This window comes from Ascaphus truei, chromosome 6 (assembly GCF_040206685.1).
Source record: "Ascaphus truei isolate aAscTru1 chromosome 6, aAscTru1.hap1, whole genome shotgun sequence".
NCBI lineage: Eukaryota > Metazoa > Chordata > Amphibia > Anura > Ascaphidae > Ascaphus > Ascaphus truei.
The window spans coordinates 121,136,224-121,157,704 of NC_134488.1; the positions used below are offsets into that span (position 1 = coordinate 121,136,224).

General features: G+C 45.4%; 1 protein-coding gene across 1 annotated transcript in view; it reads left to right on the forward strand.

Annotated features, from left to right (window-relative positions):
• The first annotated feature begins 260 nt into the window (after window positions 1–260).
• Window positions 261–21,481, forward strand: part of NPHS1 (NPHS1 adhesion molecule, nephrin) — a 47,450-nt gene continuing 26,229 nt past the window's right edge. The window contains exons 1-16 of the mRNA XM_075606141.1: window positions 261–440; window positions 1,286–1,382; window positions 5,171–5,368; window positions 6,320–6,442; window positions 8,126–8,257; window positions 8,694–8,772; window positions 8,860–8,963; window positions 10,149–10,270; window positions 10,962–11,133; window positions 11,371–11,528; window positions 13,028–13,169; window positions 13,951–14,075; window positions 14,959–15,124; window positions 16,291–16,420; window positions 19,122–19,294; window positions 21,073–21,213. Of these exons, the coding sequence (XP_075462256.1) occupies window positions 1,331–1,382; window positions 5,171–5,368; window positions 6,320–6,442; window positions 8,126–8,257; window positions 8,694–8,772; window positions 8,860–8,963; window positions 10,149–10,270; window positions 10,962–11,133; window positions 11,371–11,528; window positions 13,028–13,169; window positions 13,951–14,075; window positions 14,959–15,124; window positions 16,291–16,420; window positions 19,122–19,294; window positions 21,073–21,213 (2,017 nt within the window). The 5' untranslated portion in view covers window positions 261–440; window positions 1,286–1,330. The remainder of the gene's footprint in view (window positions 441–1,285; window positions 1,383–5,170; window positions 5,369–6,319; window positions 6,443–8,125; window positions 8,258–8,693; window positions 8,773–8,859; window positions 8,964–10,148; window positions 10,271–10,961; window positions 11,134–11,370; window positions 11,529–13,027; window positions 13,170–13,950; window positions 14,076–14,958; window positions 15,125–16,290; window positions 16,421–19,121; window positions 19,295–21,072; window positions 21,214–21,481) is intronic.

Below are 21,481 nucleotides of genomic sequence, written 5' to 3' on the forward strand. Positions count from 1 at the left end.
GAGAGCGAGAGTAGGAATAGAGAGCGAGAGTAGGAATAGAGAGCGAGAGTAGGAATAGAGAGCGAGAGTAGGAATAGAGAGCAAGAGTAGGAATAGAGAGCGAGAGTAGGAATAGAGAGAGAGAAAGTAGGAATAGAGAGAGTAGGAATAGAGAGAGAGAAAGTAGGAATAGAGAGAGTAGGAATAGAGAAAGAGAGTAGGAATAGAGAAAGAGAGTAGGAATAGAGAGAGAGAGAGGCAGAGTAGGAATAGAGAGAGAGAAAAGTGCAATTAACAAACAAGAAACAAATTAAATGAAGAGAGTGGCTACAATAAAGATGAAGAGAAACTTTTAGACAGAGCGAGAGAACCATTGGAAGTGACAAAGATATCTATTGGAGTGTAGGAGACCAGGAAGAAAGGAGAAGTTTTCCCCGCACTTCTCTCCTCGCTGGACTCAGGTAAGCAAACCCTATCTCTGCCTGATACCCCATCTCCTCTCTGTCTGTTTAATGATGTGCCCCGTTGTAATGTACAGTTACCACCTTCTGCAAACTGCAGGGATCCTGGGTGGGACAATGTCCAGGTCTGCTGGGTGACAGGGTCACCACGGGGACACGCTGCAGAGAAGGCAAGGGGTTCATTTGTCCAGCAATGAAAGGGTCCCAAACACAGTGTAGAGCAATGCAAAGGCCATAAAGCAGGAGTGGGGCAACTCCAGTCCTCAAGGGCATCCACCAGGTCAGGTTTTCAGAATATCCCTGCTTCAGCACAGGTGGCTCAATCAGTGGCTCAGATTGAGCCACCTGTGCTGAAGCAGGAATATCCTGACCTGTTGGTGGCCCTTGAGGACTGGACTTGCCCGACCCTTGCCCTAAAGGCATCTGTGATGCATTCCCTGCCAGAAGACATGGCATGCGTTGCTGGCCCCTCTGGCAGGGAAGGGGTAGCTTCAAAGGGACCAGGGCAGTTAGTAATGTGTCACTGTGACCCAGCGTCAGAATATCAGCATGATATGATGTCCTCATCCCTCCCGGCCTCCGTGCCTAGGAAAGAAATAAAGGCAGCTCTCCAGCAGGTGAGCGGTTAATTGCGTGGTGGGAGCTACTCTCTAAATATCTTCCTCCCAAGAAATAGGTTCCTAGATTGATAGTCTGCAGGCTGTGGTGTGATGCTCTGCACATAGCTTCACCAGAGGGGTAGTCGGCAAACCCAACACCCTGATCTTGCAAGAAGGTCACAGGTCTGCCGGTAACACAACTCCAGCAGTGAGTGTGTGTGTGTGTGCTAATCCATTGTTTTTCAGGTGCGTCCTACCGTCCTGTTACTGATCGGCGTCTCGCTGCGGGAGATGGAGTTTGTGACAGTCTTGCTTTGCTGCTCTTTCTGGGTCTCCGGGAAGGGTACGTGATGGGGTTAAGGAATATGGGGTCATGTATTTGGTATATACAGGTTGGTATATATCTAGCTGAAGGTATCCGGCGTCGCTCGGGAATTCTAACAAACCAAACATACTGAGATTTATGCATGGATAATTACATGTTTCAGTTTCTTAATAAATAACAATGTATGCATTTTTATTGTAGTGCCACAGGGTAAACTATATTTTGGGTTTTCCATCAGGAACATCCAACATAAAGTTGGGCAATGTGCAAAACATGGGTTTCCTAAATTCGGGCCAGCTACTTACAACCCTGCCGCATTTGGTTCAAATGAGGGCAGTCTTGAAAGGTTCAGTCCGCCATCTTGATTAAAAATGGCGTCCAATTGTATCCAAACACAGACAAGAAACCTGCTCCTTGATCTCAGGAACCATCATGCAAAATGTGCTTACGATATCTTAAGAGGTGTCCAAATGCAGAGCAAACAGACTAACAACATATATAAGTAGATACATGATGGGTTGTGTGTTGGCCGCAGACTGGTGGGGCAAAGACGGGGTGTGTTACACAGAGCACATACAGCATATTATTTGACTCTGTGTTGCTGTCAATGTTGGCAAAACACAAAACAAAATCAAGAAACAATAACATGCTAATGCAAAATAGTGTTGTATATAAGTGTACAATATCTTCTCACATGAGGAGTCCTGGATAGAATGTACGCTGATAAAATCCAACCCAGGACAGAAATAGAACAGAAATAATTAGTTAATGATAACGAGGATCCTCTCGTCGTGCATTTGCTTTCAGTATTTGCCAGTGAAAGCCAGAACCAAACGCAGTGCATCTGCTTAACTGTTTAATTACTTAATAGTGTCTGACATCTGGATTGTATATATCAACTGTCCCAGCTAATTGGAAATTGATTTTGTGCCTCTTTTCCCATCTTTGGGCCGTTGGGCTCATTCTCAGTTCTTTAAAAAAAAAATAATAATACTCATCTACCATTCTTTCTTTTGTGTCTATGAGTTTTATTTAATAATGTAATTGACTGTTCATTCTACGGTTATTTGTATTGCAGCATACAGTAACATGCTCACGTCTATGCATTTGTAAGCCAGATTCAAATGAAATTGGGGGAAATTAAGACCCAAATGATATTAAAAAGGGACATCAGTAAATGAGATTACTGTAATGGGTAAATCTATCACGTCGCAAACACTGGGACAGAGACACGCTATCTTACAATGAGTCTGCCAGGGAAGTATGTCCAGTCTATGTATAATGTTCCTGTGTGTGTATGTATCGTATGCATGTATGCATGTGTGTGTGTGTATGTGTATGTATGTACAATGTTAATAAATAATTTATTAACGTATTTATTTATTTAAAAAGTATTTCTAACACATACACATACACACACATGCACACACATGCACACACATGCACACACATGCACACACGCATATACACACACATGCACACACATACACACACACATATACACACATGCAGTATACACACACACACTACCTTTCCAGCCTGTCACACGGATTCTATATGCACAAAAAGTGTGCGTCACGTGCACACGCGTTCGCACAGGTGCACACACTATAGAACGGCCCTTATACCACCTGGAGTAGGCTGCAGAGGAACTAGTGGCTACAGGGTAATTTAACTCCTCTCTTACAGTTGTAACGGTTTTTCTGGACCCACCCAATCTCACATTGGCCCCTGTGGTCTAACTGGTCCCCATTACATGTCTGTATGTTGTGGTGCACCTGCTGGCGTACAGGACTCCTGAGTCTCCCGCTTGGTTGGTATGGGGATATCAGCATGACAGGCATCTGAGGTAGTATGCTTAGAGTCCTACCTATATCCAGTGCAGCGCCTCCACCTCATCAGGATCTCTGCGTCTGCAGGAAGATGTAACTGATGAGGACCTCCTCTGTGGTGCCTCCTCCTGTGCAAGAACTTCACTCCCACACAGCAAGGGTTTGGTGAACTTGGGCATCTTTATTGTCATCATAGCAGACTGCCCCTCGCAGCGGTCGTACTCAGCCGCTCATTGTAGTACAATGCATCCCTTTAGAAAGTTCTTCCCTCCCAATGGAGTTGGGTCACCTCGCCCCGCAGGGAGATCACCACCAGTGTCAGGTCCCTGATCACAGTGCAGATCCTATAGACTATGTCTGACAGCCTTGCTTGCTGCAGACCTCCAGAACTGAATCATAACTCTTGAACTTGAACCATACAGATTAACACACTATAGAATCTCTGGATTAACACACTAACTTTGGGCAGTGCTGTGTTTTATATAATTTAGGGAATAGCCACACCTCTTGTGTCACTAACAGTGGACACAGAGTATGTTACCACTCCCCTGGTGTACATATGACACCTCACCAGGGTGTGAGGGCAAACCTCCATGATTGATGCTGGCAATCCTGCATACCTACCAGGTTTACTGCCAGCATGAGAGAGAACTGTATACCATTTTTATACATGGCTACACAGTGAAAGTGTTAAACAGCAGCATTGTCTTCAAAATCCTATAGGTGTTAAAAAATAATAATCATATAAGTAGTTTTAGATAATACATACTGCATTTTTTGTATTTATTTTTTCCACTTTTGATGCCCTGTTAAATTACTTTTAGTGGATTACTCTTCCTTGGGGTTGTATAGCAACGATGCAGGAAGCCAGAGCACTTCCTGTTTTGAAATAGGCGGCCATATTGGGTGCCCTGGGAAGCAGGGTGGGTCAAGGGAGAAGGGGCCAACCGGCTGCTTAGATAATGACATTGCCTTGAAGTTAAGCAGCTGCTGCAACCTGTTAAAACAAAACAAAAAATGGCGAGAGCCAGTGCCCCTGGGAAGAGCCCTCCTTTTATACAGCGCTGAATCGTGCTCCTCTCCCTCGTGCACTGAGCAGGTGAATGTCCTAAGGCAGGAGTAGCCAACTCTAGTCCTCAAGAGCCACCAACAGGTCAGTCTTCAGGATATCCCTGCTTCAGCTGTGCTGAAGCAAGGATATCCTGAAAACCGTGACCTGTTGGTGGCCCTTGTGGACTGGAGTTGGCCACCCCTGTATTACAATCTACAATGAATCTGCCTCTTCCATACGGCTACTGGGACTTTGAGCTATTATTCTTACATGCCACTGAGACATACGGCCTGTTACAAATTCTGTGCAGTCAATAAAAGTACCACGTGTGGGCACATTCACACGTCTCAGACAGGTCCACAACCAGCCTTCCCCCATTATCTCCCAGCATACAGTGCTTCCACTGCAGCCAGGGTTTCTGGGTAATGTGAATCAGCAGTCAGCGTGTCACTTTTTGCTTCTAATCCATTTATACACGAAGCCCTATAAGCCATATTATGCAGCGTTTAAAGCACGGCCTGGGTTAGTGCAGAAGTGCGTGGTCAGCCCTACGAAAGTCAATGGAAGATGATCTCCTTGATTTTCCTGCCAAATCCCCCCACTAGGAGCTGTCACACGTTAGTTTGATTTACTATTCTGTTTCCTAGCGTTAGCGTGTTTTTTATATAGAAGATATTGCGTTGCAAGACCCTGGCGATGTTTTATTTCATTCAGTGCTATGTCAGACTTCTAGAATGATAACAATGAAAATAATTAATAAATAATAATAATAATTAATAATAATAATAATATTATAATGGCAGTTTCCTGTTGCACATGCCTAGCGTGTGGACTTCTGTCCTGTATGTTGTAGGTAGCAGTGCTATCATTTTCCCTGCCCTGCCTTTCCCCGGTGTGTTATTGTCATGTTCTGCTCCCCTCAGGTGTCGGAGGTACGCAGCAGGCGTTCCGGGTGCAGCCGGACAATGTCACCACAGTGCAGGGGTCCACATCTGTGCTGCTCTGCGAGGTGGAGCGCGCATCGGGTATGGTGCAGTGGGTAAAGGATGGACTCTTGCTGGGACCCGACAGAAACATACCGGGGTTCCCTCGTTACACTATGACTGGGGACCAGCAGAAAGGTGAGGGCTAGCACTGGAAGAGCTGGATCCCACGTGAAATAAATGAGATTTCCTTCTTTGATACATTTGGTGTTATTGCACCAGTTTGCCAGCTCAGACTTGGATAAATACCTCCTTAAGCTCCATTGACATGCAGTGTCCTGCTGTCTTTGTGCACCCTCTAGTGGGGAGATGGGTGGAACCGCAGCTCATATATTGCTCCCTTTACCCATAAATATCACTGATGCCAAAGTTTTAATAATCAACTCAGCAAATAAAAATGCCACTTGTGAGCACATTCCCATGTCTCAGACAGGTCTGCAACCCTGCTTTCCCCCCATGTTCTCTTAGCATACAGTGCTTCCACTGCAGCCAGGGATTCTGGGAAATGACATGCAAATGAGCACACACTGCCACCTTTTGTTTCTAACCCATTTTAATACGGGCCCTGTAATCGTATCCCTGCCGTATTACACAGCTTTTCAGCAACGCCTGGGTTACAGATGTGCATGGCCAGTAAAACCTACCCACAGACAGCTGCATCGACCTCTTGGGTCTCTCCAGTGGCTATACTGGCTTTACATACATTCTTCTCCTACGCACAGAATGGAGTGATGTTAGGACGCCGGTTTTCAGAAGGAATGGAGGCAGATAGCACCAGTCGCTGGCAACCCTAAAATGACACTCTATATCTTGCACATATGGTTCTCCAAACATATCAACATAATAATGATAATAATAAATAAAACATTGTGGTTCTCCGCACCAATGAGTAATATGAGGTCTGATCTCACAAGGGATGTCAGACAGCGAACGTTGCAGCATTTTTGACCAAGCTGTTGCCTGTCGTTGTGAAGGTTATACAATGTTGTGCTCTGCTGTCCCTGCGCTTCAGCTGGCTGTGTGTGCGCTGCAGGCCCTCGCAGGATGTATACTGATGTATAATTGCTCTACCGGGTTACTGACCCGCAGGAGAGCACAACTTTCGCATTGAGCGCAGTGAGCTGATGGACGACGCAGCGTATCATTGCCAGGTGGGGAGGTCAGAGAACAGCCAGGGGATCGTGTCCCGGACAGCCCTGCTGACCATCCTGAGTGAGTAACTTGCAGACACCTCTCTTTGGACCCGACACAATGTGCTTTTAAGGAATGCTCACCTTGTTAGTAAACCTCTCAGTCCCATTTCAACAACTTGGGGTTAACATTTCGCTAAGATGGCAGTAACAGTTTTAAAGAAGCAATCCAAGCGCTTTTTGTGCGTAACCTTATTTGTTTACACAGCATTGAAGCAGGGGGTCTCCAGAGCTGTATCTCATTAATTTCAGCTCTGGGGACCCCATGCTTCCAGAGATACTTATCTCTGTAGGGGGTGCTGGCAGCCGCTCCACTCGGCTATCACAGATCACATTATGGCGGCATTTCAAAGCTTCTGCACCCTGCAGGCCAATAGGAAGCCGTGACGTCACCGGGTTTGGCTTCCTATTGGCCCACGTGATGCGGGGGCTTTAAACTTTAAATCCCAGCTAGCTCAGCTGAAGCAGCTACCGGCACCCCCTACAGAGGTAAGAATCTCTGGATGCAGGGGATCCCCCGAGCTGAAATTAATGGGGTTCAGCTCCGGACACCCCCTGCTTCAATCCTGTGTAAAATAAAAAAGGTTAATAAGAAATGCGCTTGGGTTGCTCCTTTAAAGCCCAATGAATAGGGCCCTATGTGTCTGAATGACTCTATGCTTTGAATGTCGGCGTGTATCCCTTTACATCTGTATGATTTTATGCACCTGTTTATGTGTGTGTTTATTCTCAGTGTACCCCGCTCTTAAAGGGTTACTAGCCGATTAGTGTATGTTGGGCCCCACCCTGTGTTACCCTAGGGATTCTGACATCACAGGAGAGTATTGAGGATAGGGAGACGGTTCTAGGGAGTAGGTTCCTGGAGGATATGAGGAGAGGATTGTCTCTAACCGCAGAACCGCAGTAATATCCATCTCAGTGTGCCTGGAAGTGGCAGTTCCAGAACAGGCTAAAGGTACCGTTGTCAATTGCAAGGGACAGCCAGGATTCCTGTAATGGGCCTAGTGTAAACCCCGGGGTAATACAGATGATTATTCCAAAGCAGCAATGGGGGGGTCGGTTCCAACAACAGTAGAACAAGTCAATACATCTCCATTTGAGTGTTAAGAGCAGGTACTTATGGAAGCACAGTATTCATGTATAACTACTAGAAAAATGGCATAACGTTGTCACATGGCTGTGGAATGTCCCCTGTGCCTGGGGACATGAATAAAAGACTGATGTTATACTATAAAAGTTTCATTATTTCCATCCTTGTTGCCTCATCGCCCAGCCGTCTGAATCCAGCACCCTGAGTCCAGGTAACCCATGCAGAGTAGCCAAACACTGCACAACGATGTGATCTCCCTACAAGCCGGGCAGCGAGGATTACATCAGTATATATCTTTATCTGCGTATACACCACTGTGTCCACATCCATCCCTTTAGCACTCTACATGTTCCCATGTGCCCATTGCATGTCTGTTCTGTGTCCATGCGTCTGCTCGTCTGTCTATTCTCTATGTGTTTCTGATGCCGGTTTGAGTCCTGCTGTATTTCTGTGCCTATATGCCCGTGCCTCGCTTCTTCCATCTGTATAACCAAGTGTCCTTGTCTTTGGTGATCACATGTGTAGTCTGTTAGTTGTGTATATCCTGTGTTTATTCCTCTCTCACTTTCTCCAAGGTTTCACCCCACCCGCCCCTCTCTCCCCCTCCTCCTCTAGTTCCCCCCCAGGCTCCCACTTTCCAGGAGCACGCTGCAGGCATGGCAGTGACTTGGGTTTTTGAACTGGAATATACAGTGACCTGCAGCGCCAATGATGCCAAGCCAGCCGCTGCCATGACCATTACCAAGAGTAAGTATGGGGCACTGAGAAACAGCCGGGCTAATAGCTCACTGGATGAGGGGGATTTATTTCCTGGAAGTTAGGAAGTAGAATCAGTGGTGTAGTTATAGCCCGGGGGTCCGCACTCTAGGGTGGCCCACTCTCTAAGGTAACCATATTTGTCGGCGAAACGGCGATCGCGCATGCATGGTCGGCAAGTGCAGATTGCGCATGCGCACGAGCAGCCAGTAAGTGCCGATCACGCATGCGCTGCCGGCATGTGCCTATCACGCATGCGCATGAGCAGCCAGCAGAATTTTGCCCGGGGGCCCGCGCATGTCCAGCTATGCCACTGAGTAGAAGGATTGTGACAGGAAGTGTCGGGTTGGGAGTTCTCCCTCATGGTGGGGGTGATAGAAACGTTGCCTTATTGCATGTGATCCAGATGTTATTGTTTCCTGCCCAGGTGGGGTGGAGGTTCCTGGAGGTTCAACAACCAGCAGTGGATCCAGAGACAAGCTGCAGAACACTGAGACCACTGTAAGGTGAGAAAGAGCGTGGCCAGGAGGAGGAAACACTTGTGTTTGAAACCACCACTGTTTCCACTTTCTGAGTGTCATCTCTTCTCATAGGGTCATCCCTCAGAGCTCTGATAATGGCAACCTCCTGACATGTTCTGTCCTAAATCCGGCTCTTCTGACTCCACTTGCCGTGAGCTTCACCATGAATGTGCTGTGTGAGAAACCAGAATACACTACCCATAAGTACACTCGCAATGCACTGTACCTACAATCACAGTATCTGTATATACAATCACAGTGCACTATCTGTATGTATATATATATATATATATATATACATTAGAGGCATACCCCGCATTAACGTACGCAATGGGACCGGAGCATGTATGTAAAGCGAAAATGTACTTAAACTGAAGCACTACCTTTTCCCCACTTATCGATGCATGTACTGTACTGCAATCATCATATACGTGCATAACTGATGTAAATAACACATGTGTAACAGGCTCTATAGTCTCCCCGCTTGCGCACAGCTTCGGTACAGGTAAGGAGCCGGTATTGCAGTTCAGGACGTGCTGACAGGCGCATGCGTGAGCTGCTGTTTGCCTGTTGGGCGACATGTACTTACTCGCGAGTGTACTTAAAGTGAGTGTCCTTAAAGCGGGGTATGTCTGTATATACAATCACAGTGCACTATTTATATATATATATATATATATATATATATATATATATATATATATATACAGTCACAATGCACTATCTGTATATGCAATCACAGTACATTATTTGCACATAGTGCACTGGGAGCCTTTACTAATTCTCCTGGCTGTAAAACGCGGGGGAAATAACAGCACTGCGTTGATGAAAGAACAATGCACACAGCGCTCAATGTTCTGCACAGCTCTCCATCCCTCAACACTACGCAGGACTACCTCTATGTGCCACACAGTCACACTCTATACAGGGTGCACTTCCCAATACGCAATCTTCCTGAGCAGTTTCACAGCATATTGCATAGGGGGCTATAATTATTCCTTATCCCTGCAATTACTTTCACATCCCAGCATGTATAAACGCTGTACTCTGGGATTTATAACTGAGATTTATTGCTGCTGGTTAAATTAAATGCAAGTGAGCTATGTTTTGTGCCTGACACGCCCTGTACATACGATGCTACATTCATATATACTTCTGTATGTCTCACTTTATAAACTCATACCTCTTTATACACTCGCTCTTTTATAAGAGTATACATCTGCTATTCACCTGCGAGATGCTAATTAAAAAGCCAATAATTAAAGTCCTTTTGTGAAACTCTAACTCTGGGTCACTTTGTGTTCTCTCCTTATTCCTATTTCCTCCCCGTCTCTCTCTCTCTTGTCCCATCTGCCCCTTAGTTCCTCCCAACCCCCCTATTATAGGGGGTTATATTGGTCCTACGGTGAAAGCCGGGGAAGTCTTGAAGCTGACCTGCACGTCCCTGAGTGGGAACCCCCTGGCCACCTTGCAGTGGCTGAAGGTGAGTTGCTGGGTGCTACAACTCATATTCTTTTAATGGAACCCACCGCTGCCACCTAGTGGCAACGATTGAGAGTAGACCGAAACTGGGGTGATCCATCAGCACTATTAACCATAAGCCGCCATAGTATCACTTTTTGCTTTTCAGAAGTCAGATCACATTATGCAATGCTCTCGTGCCATCTGCAAGGTGTAGGCAGACAGGCTGAAAGTGTCCAAATACTAGAACTGCAACCAGGTTGTAAAGCAAACCAGTACATTGCTTCACCGCTCAAAGAAAATCACCATACAATAGGATGTGCCTAAAAAGTCCCAATAGGTTTATGTGATTAAAAAATACAAAGTGACAGCAACACAGAAAAAAATACCAGGGTCCCGCAGAGCAAGAAATAGCTGGTGGGGTCCCTTTACCAAGGGCTGGAAAACGGATGCAAATCTGGTAGACTTTGAGTTGATTGGGAATGTGGGCAAGTTACATCCTTCCCTGTGCTCAGGGGATAAAGAGGGGACGGAGCTCTGTGAGTATGAATTCAGTCTGTCTATAACATTCCTCTTAGCAGCTGAGTATTTGGTTTGTGCCCATCCAGATGAACGGGAAGCCGGGACAATTATTCATTGGATTTCCATGCACCCAAGCTGAAAACTGCACTAGTTGGAAAAATGTGGGTCTGTTTTTCCATGTTGTCCCGTAGAATGATGAAGTAGTGTCCACGCGGTGGGAGACAGATGCTGTGATCCGTTCGTCTCGGAGTCACCTGGCTCTGATTATCAAGCCGGCCGATAACATGGCTGTTGTGAGCTGCGAGGCTGTGAATCATGTGACTCCCCAAGCCCTGAAAACCAGCATCACTCTAAGTGTGCTTTGTGAGTATCCCACATTAAGTCCCACTCATAGCCCCCAATTCTGATATTGTACCTCTCCCTCTTCTGCAGTAACTGGTGATCTTACATTGCTCCCTTATATATTTTTTTCAACTTCTCCCACTCATTTATCTCTCTCTCTACCATGTTCCACCGCTTCCTATATTGCTCTGTGCCTCCTGTTTTATGTCATGTTTCCCACTCTTTTCATTCCTCTATCTCACCTCTCCTCTGCTCTAGTTCCTCCCACACAAGTAACGATCCTCGGATCATCCAGTGCTCCGGAGAAATCGTCTCTGTCTTTCTCCTGCTTCACTGCTCCTAGTAACCCTCCTGTGCAGATCCGCTGGTGGTTGGGCTGGAAGGAGCTGTTAGGTGCAGAAGTCACCATAACCGATGTAAGTGTCACTGCCTATAAAGATGGATCAGAATGGACTGGCCATACAATAATACTAGGAAAACTCTGTTTTATAATGCATTGAGGGATGAGCAATTAAATGTAATAGGTAGGACAAAGATTCATAACACAGAATGAAACACCAGCAACACAGCATTTTAAATGCCATTATATTGTGGATGTTGTCATCAAATTGCCCTAGTATTGACAAACTTCAGTTAAAAACGGTAGTCTGGCCAATTAAATTCTCATACTATTGTGAGGTATTCTATGAGACAATAAATAAGCCGCGTTTCCACTGACAGTCGAGTCATCGACAACAAACTTGCCCAGAAAGGTGGCTACTGTCTGCCACAGCGATCACGCGCTGCCTGTTGCAGCGATCACGCGCTGCATGTAGCCGCGATCACGCGCTGCCTGTCGCCGCGATCACGCGCTGCCTGTCACCGCGATCACGCGCTGCCTGTCGCCGCGATCACGCGCTGTCTTGAAGAAAAATATAAATACTGAATATCACTCCAGCTCTCACATTACTGCGACTTGAACATAAATACATTTAATATAATATCACAAACTGCAAAACACTTTCATGTAACAATCTCATTCGCAACAAACTGTCCGAAAGTTGAAAAAACAAAAAAACAAGTAATTATTCTTAAGAAGCCTGTGAGGTATGAACATAGTTACATAGATGATGTTGAATAAATACATTTATCTATTGAGTTCAATCCATGTTAAATTTAGACCACAGATACTTATCCTATATTTGAATTAACAGAATATACAATATATTGAGCCAGAGGAAGGCAAACACAAAACCCCAGTGAAACTTTATCCAATGTTCATAACCAGAAAAAAATTAATTCCTTCCTGACTCCAATAATGACCTTAAGATTTCTCCCTGGATCAATGTCCTTCCCATGTTTACTCGTTTGGTATATCCATGTATACCTTTCCTTTCTAAAAAAATATGTTCCACCTTGGGTTGTGGAGAGAGTATACATGAACTTCAAAAAAATACAAAATAAATTCCAAGGTGGGGGCTGCACCTATTTGGTTGAAACTTCTGGCAGATCTAAATTAGGATAGCAGAAAGTTACCCTAAAAATGTAATCAGAATCGCTCAAGGTGTTTGGCCTGTGGAGAGAGAGAATGGACAAAGAAACAGACAAACACACCCTAGTGGCCACAAAGTCTAGTTGAAGTCTTCACTTCACTCGCTCATCCAAATTTGTTTCTACATACAAACTTTTGAAGCACAAATTCATGGCGATATATTGAATTTCCCATGTTCAGAAGCAGCAGAGACTGGTATTTGAATGTGATTAACTTGCTTTGTGATGATTTGCTTGTAGTAGGTAAGCATACGCCCTTTCTTGTTGTTGAGATATATTGATGATGTTTTTACCCTATTAACTGTATATTAGTGTGTCATTTTATTCATCTGCCAGTTTAGGGAGTTTTCTGTGGTCTGTATTACAATGTTGATTCTCTTCACAGGCAGCTCATGGCGGAAAGGTGACAATGTCCAACATAACTATGGTGGTTCAGAGAGAAGATAATGGAGTATCCTTGAACTGCGAGGCATTCAATGAGGCTATTCTCTTCACGAAAATCTCCAGTGTCACCCTGAACGTGCAGTGTGAGGAGGGGGCGGGGGTATAGATCTTATAAGACATAACATAATAACAATAATAATTATGAATCTGGATTTCTCAGTATGTAAAAAAACAGAAAAATAAGTGCTTCCAGTGACAATGTTATAGTAGTGACAAACCGTGATTCAAAATCATAAGCGAAATTAAATGGAGTACTATCACATAAACACGTGTTGCAGCTCCAACCTTAGCATAGACTATGTGTTCAGTATTTTTAAATGAATGGTAGTCTCTTTGGATTGGTGGAGCGCAGGGAAGTTTACCTAGAAATGAATCTATCGTGAAGTACAGTTATAGCATATGACACATATGGAGAAGACACACTCCGTGCACTCACATGGGGTCAGAAGTAAACCCGCCTTTGTGAATATTTCGGAGTTTGAGGTTGTGTGTTTTCTTTCTATCTTATGGTCCTCCCTTGCGTGGCTGTCTGACAGCTCACTCAAATAAAAGGAAAGCAGGACATAGTGTCGTAGTACGTAAAAAACCCACTATATTAAAAATGGGAGAATGTTGCAACGCCGCTCACATTTCATACGTGCGTAACGAGCATGTAGTGCAAGAGCCCGGCAGGAATCTCAGTGTTAGATCTACCACTTCCTGCGCCCTCCCGACCAAAGAGACTACCTGGAATCTTCAGTGTCTGGTTCTTTCGAGACCTCTGGATGACACAGAGACGCCAGGTTGAGATAAATCTCATGTTCTCTTAGAAATGATAAATGTAAATGTTATCTGACCATGACCGTGTCACCACTTGTTCTTCAGACCCTCCCTCGAAAATCTGGATAGAGGCCCCTCCAGCCGAGAAACGTTTTCGTGCGGGAACCGTGGTGAAACTAGCCTGTTTCTCCAGTGGTGGGAACCCACCACCGCGACTCACTTGGACAAAGGTCAGAGGTCCTCCCTCCCACTCCTTCGCATGCTGAGGTCACAGTGAGATATGTCAGGCCAATAGAAACTTCAGGAGTTATCGTTTAAGCTGTAATGAAGCAGGAAAAGCACTAGGGGCAGCGACTGGGATTCATGTAATGATCACCAGCTTAGAAGGCTTTGACAGTGTGAATGTACTAGAAAAAATACACAACTATAGCGCTATACCCTTTAACTTTTTTAGCTGTGGGAGATAGGCTGAGGGGGGGGGGGGGCAAGCTTCCAGCCCCTGTTTCCCGCGGCAGCTGCCCAAGGAGGCTGGCGTAGGGGGAGCTGGGTTGGCCGGCGCGGGCTCGCCCCGGTGTTTCTCCTCTATCCCACGTTGGGAGCGGGGGGGCTGGCCCACAGAGTAGCAGGCTGTCACCCTGCTTCCCTGCGCATGCGTGCCAAGACCTCTGCTCTGCCCATGGGGATCGCCAGCAAATGGTTTTTTTTTGATACTTTTTTTTTTTAATGAAACGGGCATGTTTGCTTGGAGATTTAGACAAATGCCTTCAGTTCGTATCTTTTCTTTCTTCCAGGGAAAAATTAGAATACTTTTTCAACAATTTAGGGAAAATTGGCCAATATGGGCAACTCGTTGAAAAATCTTAGCGTTGGGGTATTTGAAAGATTTCTAAAAAAAAAAAAAAAAAAAAAGATATATTGGTAATTTGTTTCCAAATATAATTTTTGGGAATATTTCTCCAAAATGAAAAACTATTATTGGATTTTTAAGAACATAATATGTGACTTTTATGGGACAGAAAGATCATTTATAAAAATAAAAAAAAAGACTTAGCGACTGTGACTGCACCATTATGTATAAAAACTCCATATGAATACAAGCGCTCCTTATCTCAGGACACTAGAAGCGTGATGGACAGTCCTCAGATCGTCTCGGGGAAAATTGTGTTCAAAGAGTTGATCCTTATAACAACTCCAAGTGACAACCGCGCCACGTACAAATGCAGCACGAGTAAGGATGTGAAAACAGCGCTGACTGATTCCACGCGGCTACACGTGCAGTGTGAGTAACCAGGGCCAGCCACCGACCATTACACCAAATCAGTGTAACTAGGGCTGCACGTGCAGTGTGAGTAACCAGGCCGGCCACCGACCATTACACCAAATCAGTGTTACTAGGGCTGCACGTGCAGTGTGAGTAACCAGGCCGGCCACCGACCATTACACCAAATCAGTGTCCCCAGGGCTACATGTGCAGTGTGAGTAACCAGGGCCAGCCACCGACCATTACACCAAATCAGTGTAACTAGGGCTGCACGTGCAGTGTGAGTAACCAGGCCGGCCACCGACCATTACACCAAATCAGTGTTACTAGGGCTGCACGTGCAGTGTGAGTAACCAGGCCGGCCACCGACCATTACACCAAATCAGTGTTACCAGGGCTGCACGTGCAGTGTGAGTAACCAGGGCCAGCCACCGACCATTACCAAGGATTACACCAAATCTGTGTCCCCAGGGCTACATGTGCAGTGTGAGTAAGCAGGCCGGCCACCGACCATTACCAAAGATTACACCAAATCGGTGCCACCAGGGCTGCACGCTGGTTCTCTCTGTGTCTGTGCGTTACATAGATGTGCAGGGTAACCAGAAGGCACTGGATGCAAAGGTAGAATACGGTGTCACTGTCTCATGATAACATAGAGCAGAGGTGGCCAACTCCACTCTTCAAGGGCCATAAACAGTCAAAGACTGAGTCACTGATTGAGCCACCTGTGCTGAAGCAGGGATACCCTTAAAACCTGACCTGTTGGTGGCCCTTAAGACATGAGTTGGCCACTCCTGACAGAGTCAGGCTGGCGATATTGCTAATCTGATGGCAAAAAAGGATAGTAGGCCAATGGATTGTCATATTATACACTTCTTCAGTGCAATGCAGCCCCCCGAGAGAACTAAGGGGTTAATCTTTGCATGGCCGCAGGCATAGCAGTGTGCATGGCTGTTTTGATGTACAAGTTTCAGAAATAGATATACGATAACCTTAGGGAGTTCTTGCCTGAAGACTTTATTATTGAAGTATTATTTATCCAAAATCTTTGCTGCATTTGCATATTTTGCCAATTTAATGAGCTAAATTGCTAAAATGAGAGTTGGTTTGTGGTAACCGTATTTCTCTAGTTTGCTTGCTGCCGTTATACTTGGCAGATTCATACCATGCCTTTCCTTCTATAGTTCCTTCCATAGATGTAAAAGTTACCAGCAACGCCAAGGAGTTTAAATTCGGCAACAACATCACACTGAGCTGTGTCACTGGCAGCAGCAACCCCATGGCAACAATATCCTGGCTGAAGGATGGAGAGAAGTAAGTGACCGTGCAGCCAGGCTAAGCACATGTCAGTGTGCACTACCAGTGTCACGTGTGACACGTTCTATCACTGTTCATGTGCTGTTTGCCACACACTAAGGCACCTGTTCTTGTAGCTTCGATAACTTTGCTGACATCTCGGACGGTTTGGCATATTCCCACCGGAGAGTTTCGCATTTGTGTTATCACGGTATTCAGACAGAATCTGAAACCATTTCCACAAGTCACAAAGTCACGTGAGGTAGGAAAATGCCAATACCGCTCAGCACAGCAGCGATGTGATCTCAGCCTCTCTCAAAGTTCTCCCCCGTACGCTCTTGCCGCAGTCTGTAAGCGCTGCACAGCGAGAGCAGCAAAGAGAGAACCACATATCCCTGCACAGCTCTCACAGGCGATCGCTGTGTTTTTATTTAAATTTTTATACTAGTGTACGGGGGCAGGGGGTCTCCGGAGCTGAACCCTCATTCATTTCAAATTCGAGGACTTCCTGCTTCCCGGCCCTGGTATGTCCCGGTCACGGGATGCGGGAGATTTAAGCATTGCAAGGGGATACCGGCACCCCATACTGGGGCCTGTATCTCGGAAAGAAGAGGGTCCAGAGGTTGAAATCAATGCGGTTCAACTCCGGGGCCCCCCTGCTTCCATTTTCTAGTATTAAAATGTAAATAAAAACAGCTTAATTACCTTAGCGGCTAGCCGCTAAAACAATGAAGGGGTTAAACCCGAGTTCCCGGTTTGTTGGTGGGCCAGGGGGTGGATGAAGTGGTAGTTGCCCCAGGGTGGAGTTAGGCTCGCCGGGAAGGTTGCTGGAGGAGTTAATCTCTTCACTACCATAGCGGTGGGAACCACTATAGTAATGAAGGGGCTAACGACTCCAACTACCCACCTGAGAGGCCTAACCACCCACCCTTGGGGAAACTACCCCCTTCACCCAATCCCTCTATCCCCCTGAAACATTAAAATACAACAACTCTACTACCCACCTCCTTTACCCCCAACAACCCCCTTCAACACATACAGTACAATAATGGGCAAAATGACTATTATCCAGCTGTGGATAGTAGCTCATTTGCCCATTCAAAATAAAACATCCAGCCAGCATAAAGTAAATGAAATTTCTACTTACCCCTGACAGGATGAAGGCCGTCCTCTTCACCGTGCTCCGCATCCATGTCCTCCGTGGGCAGCAACAGTACAATCAAAAAACAAACTAATGGCCACAAACCCCTTAAAGCTGCAGTTCAGTCTTTTTTTTTTAACATTTATTTTTTTACTTCAATAGTTTCATGTGAGCAATCTCTAATTACCTAAAGAACTGTATAGCTGCAGGTCAATTCGTTCTCCGTGTATTGATAGGTCGAAATTTGGTGACATATTAAAAGCTGGGATTTGTTTATAATCTGCTTGTCTGTCAGTGGAAGCTCATGAATATTCATGAGCACTCCTGCACTGACATGTGCTAGAGGGAGGGCAGGGCTGACAAAGGGGTGTGCCAGAGCTTGTGACAGGACATGAAGGGGCTGTGCCTCAGCAAATGGCTGTTAAAATAGAATACAAGAAAATTGGTATTTCAAAGTTGTTGTTTTAAAAACAGAAAATGCTAAAATTATTTTTTCTTACTACAGAACTGATTTATTAAAAAAACACACATGCAGGATATTGACTGAACTGCAGCTTTAATCACCATGGTGGTTAGTAACTACTGTAGTAATGAAGTGGTTAATCCCCCTCCTGGAAACATTTTTAGCCTGGTTATTTTTTGCTAGCTATTTTTTACCAGCTATCACCTGTCGGTCCCCGTCACACAGTGTAATTATGTTCCTTTTCATTAATTCTATCACTATAATTACGTCAGTCCAGTCGCAGGTCTCCCATCTTTTTAATGGTTAAATACTATTCAAATTCTTTTGAATTTCTTCACAACTCCTTGGTGTGCGCTACATAGGATCTCCCTATCTGGCGGGCTCTACCCATAGACTCCTCCCCTTTTACATGTAGCATTATGTATACATTTAACTAACCTTGCTGTAGTGCCATTATTTAACCCCTTCAGGGCACATACTTCACAAAGTTTAGTCCCTAGGGCAGTAAGAAATGACATATACTCAGTGTAGGTAGCTGCTAAATGGGGGTTACCGTGACGAGGTTGGCGGCTTGAATCATGTTTTGATTAGAAGATGCCACCACATGACTCCTTTGTTACACCGGCTTAGGCTCTACATGTAAACGTCACTAGTATATTTTAGCCCAATCGGGCGTAGAGCAGGAAGTGTTTTCCGTGTTCCATGAACGTACGGCCAATCCTATTACCAACAGCACACGTCACAGAGGGAGGAGCGCGGTAATATGTATTTGTTTTCCATGTAGTGTCACTGGTAATATAAAATCGCCTTGCACTAGTTACTCACGCCATGTTATAGCTCTTTACTAGTGTTTGTAGTGCACATGTAATATCCTTGCACTAATACTTATGTTGCCATACGATAACTTTGCACTAGTGTCTGTATTGCTATGTTCTAGACTTTATTGCCATATATAAATCTTGTAATTACACCTATAATGCCATATAATTGCCTTGCACTAGTATCACTGGTGCATATCACCATCATCACCAACGACTGTGATGTATGTCCACCTTAGCACACTGTATACAAAGTGTTTCTTCTTCATTGAATGATAACCCAGCCTCTGTCTGCAGGTTGAAGGGTCGGGACCTGGGAAACAAGGCCTCAGAGTTTGGGGGAATATCGAGTTCCAGTAATGTCACTCTGACTGCAGTCTCTGCCGACAACGGAAAGCGCGTCGCTTGCGAGTCTTACAGCAGCGCTCTGAAAGAGGCCGTTAACACCTTCTACAAACTCAACATCCTGTGTGAGTAACTGGCCCCTCTGGCTCTGCAGATAAAGCAATAGTGGGGCAAACCCTAACGCTAGTGCAGGGGTTTCCAACCTTTTTATGGCTACGGTTTCCTATGTGAAATTCTGAGGAACCCCAACCCTCTCTAATAGCGTGTCTGAGATCAGATGCATTGTAAGGAACCCCAACCCTCTCTAATAGCACGTCTGAGATCAGATGCATTGTAAGGAACCCCAACCCTCTCTAATAGCGCGTCTCAGATCAGGTGCATTGTAAGGAACCCCAACCGTCTCTAATAGCGTGTCTGAGATCAGATGCATTGTAAGGATCCCCAACCCTCTGTAATAGCGCGTCCGAGATCAGATGCATTGTAAGGAACCCCAACCCTCTTTAATAGTGCGTCTGAGATCAGATGCATTGTAAGGAACCCCAACCCTCTCTAATAGTGTGTCAGAGATCAGATGCATTGTAAGGGACCCCAACCCTCTCTAATAGCGCGTCTGAGATCATATGCATTGTAAGGAACCCCAACTCTCTCTAATAACACGTCTGATATCTGATGCATTGTAAGGAACCCCAACCCTCTCTAATAGCGTGTCTGAGATCAGATGCATTGTAAATTCTTCTGTATTTGGTCCAATTTTAAAATGACCTTGAAATTACAGGGAGCCCTTTAGGGATGTCCAGGGAACCCTGGTTGAAAAACACTGCGCTAGTGAGTGGCAACGCGTTGTCTGAGAGTCTCATGCAGCCGTTAAAGAGTCAAAGTTGTGGCCTTTATGTAAATTGTACATTATATATTTATTCAAAGGTGTGTTTTTTCCATCTTATTTTTTCTTCCAATAAATGTATATTGCCACACGACACCTGTTCTCCGTTCTCTGCACTGGCAGCCTGTAAAATGTGAATTTATTTCAAGATTTGCCTGTTGACATTCAACGCACTACTGGACATAACCAAGGTCCCAGCTATCTGAGAGAGCTTCTAGTTCCCTACACTCCTATTCACTCACTTCCATCTGCAGGTGAAGTTCCCAGAATCTCCTGCACTTCCTTTGGGGCCCGAGCTGTTAGCCGCGCTGCTCCCACTCACTGGAACAGTCTGCCCCGTACAGTTTGAGAGGCCCCTCTCTGGGAATCTATACAAACAGGCTCCAGACCTGCCTGTTTACCCAGGCATTTAATTTATGACCCACAACCTGTCCGGCTTTGATTAGCTACAGCACCGTCCCATCCTGTATTGTATCTTTCCTTGTGTTTGGACTCGTTTATAACATTAAATGTTTTCTTTTTCCCTTTTTGTAACTGTGAAGCGCTTTGAGTCCCACTGGGAGAAAAGCGCTATATAAATAAAGTTATTAGTATTAGTAGTAGTCAAAGTTAGTTAGCCTTGCTGTCTGTAACTGCCATTATGAGTACAGCCCTAATGCCGCAGTAAGCTTTTGACATAGATAAGCCGGTAATACAGTGAAATAAGGGAAGAATATGTCTATCATTTTGTCCTGGAATACCGATTAGAAAACAGCGGGAATTGTGCTGCAATAAGCAAAAAAAATGTATTTGGCTTATAATAATGATATCCTAACTCCTGCAGTTCAGTGAGACTGTATAACTGATTAGAGTTCTCATATTGGCCGTCATGGACGTACAATTTCAGAACATCAGAGCCTTGTGTTCAATTGCATTCGTGTGATTGAATGTGAGTATCAGCTGTAGGGTCAGTAGCTATAAACACGGTCACAATTTGTGCTATATTTACCCGGTGTGACTCCTTTGGCTGTATCCCTGTCTCAGTTCCTCCCGAGTTCTCACCTGATCAGCCGAAGGTGGTACAAGCTGTGGAGCATGGAGCCGCCCTCATCCCTCTGCTTCTCAGGGCAAACCCGCCCGAGATTACGTACACGTGGACCCTCCGAGGAGAGAATCTGATCCGAGGTGAGCACAGGGAGGGAGGGAGAAGAGAGAAGAGAGGAGAGAGAAGAGAGGAGGGAGGGAGGAAGAGAGTAAGAAGAGAGGGAGGTAGAGAGAAGAGAGGCAGGGAGAGAGGAGGGAGAGATAAGAGAGAGAGAAGAGAGAGAGAGAAGAGAGAGGAGGAAGAGTGGGGGAAAGAGAGGGAGGGAGAGAGAAGAGAGACAGGGAGAGAAGAGGGAGTGAGGAGAGAGAGAGAAGAGGGAGGGAGGGTGGGAGAGAGTAAGGGCATAAA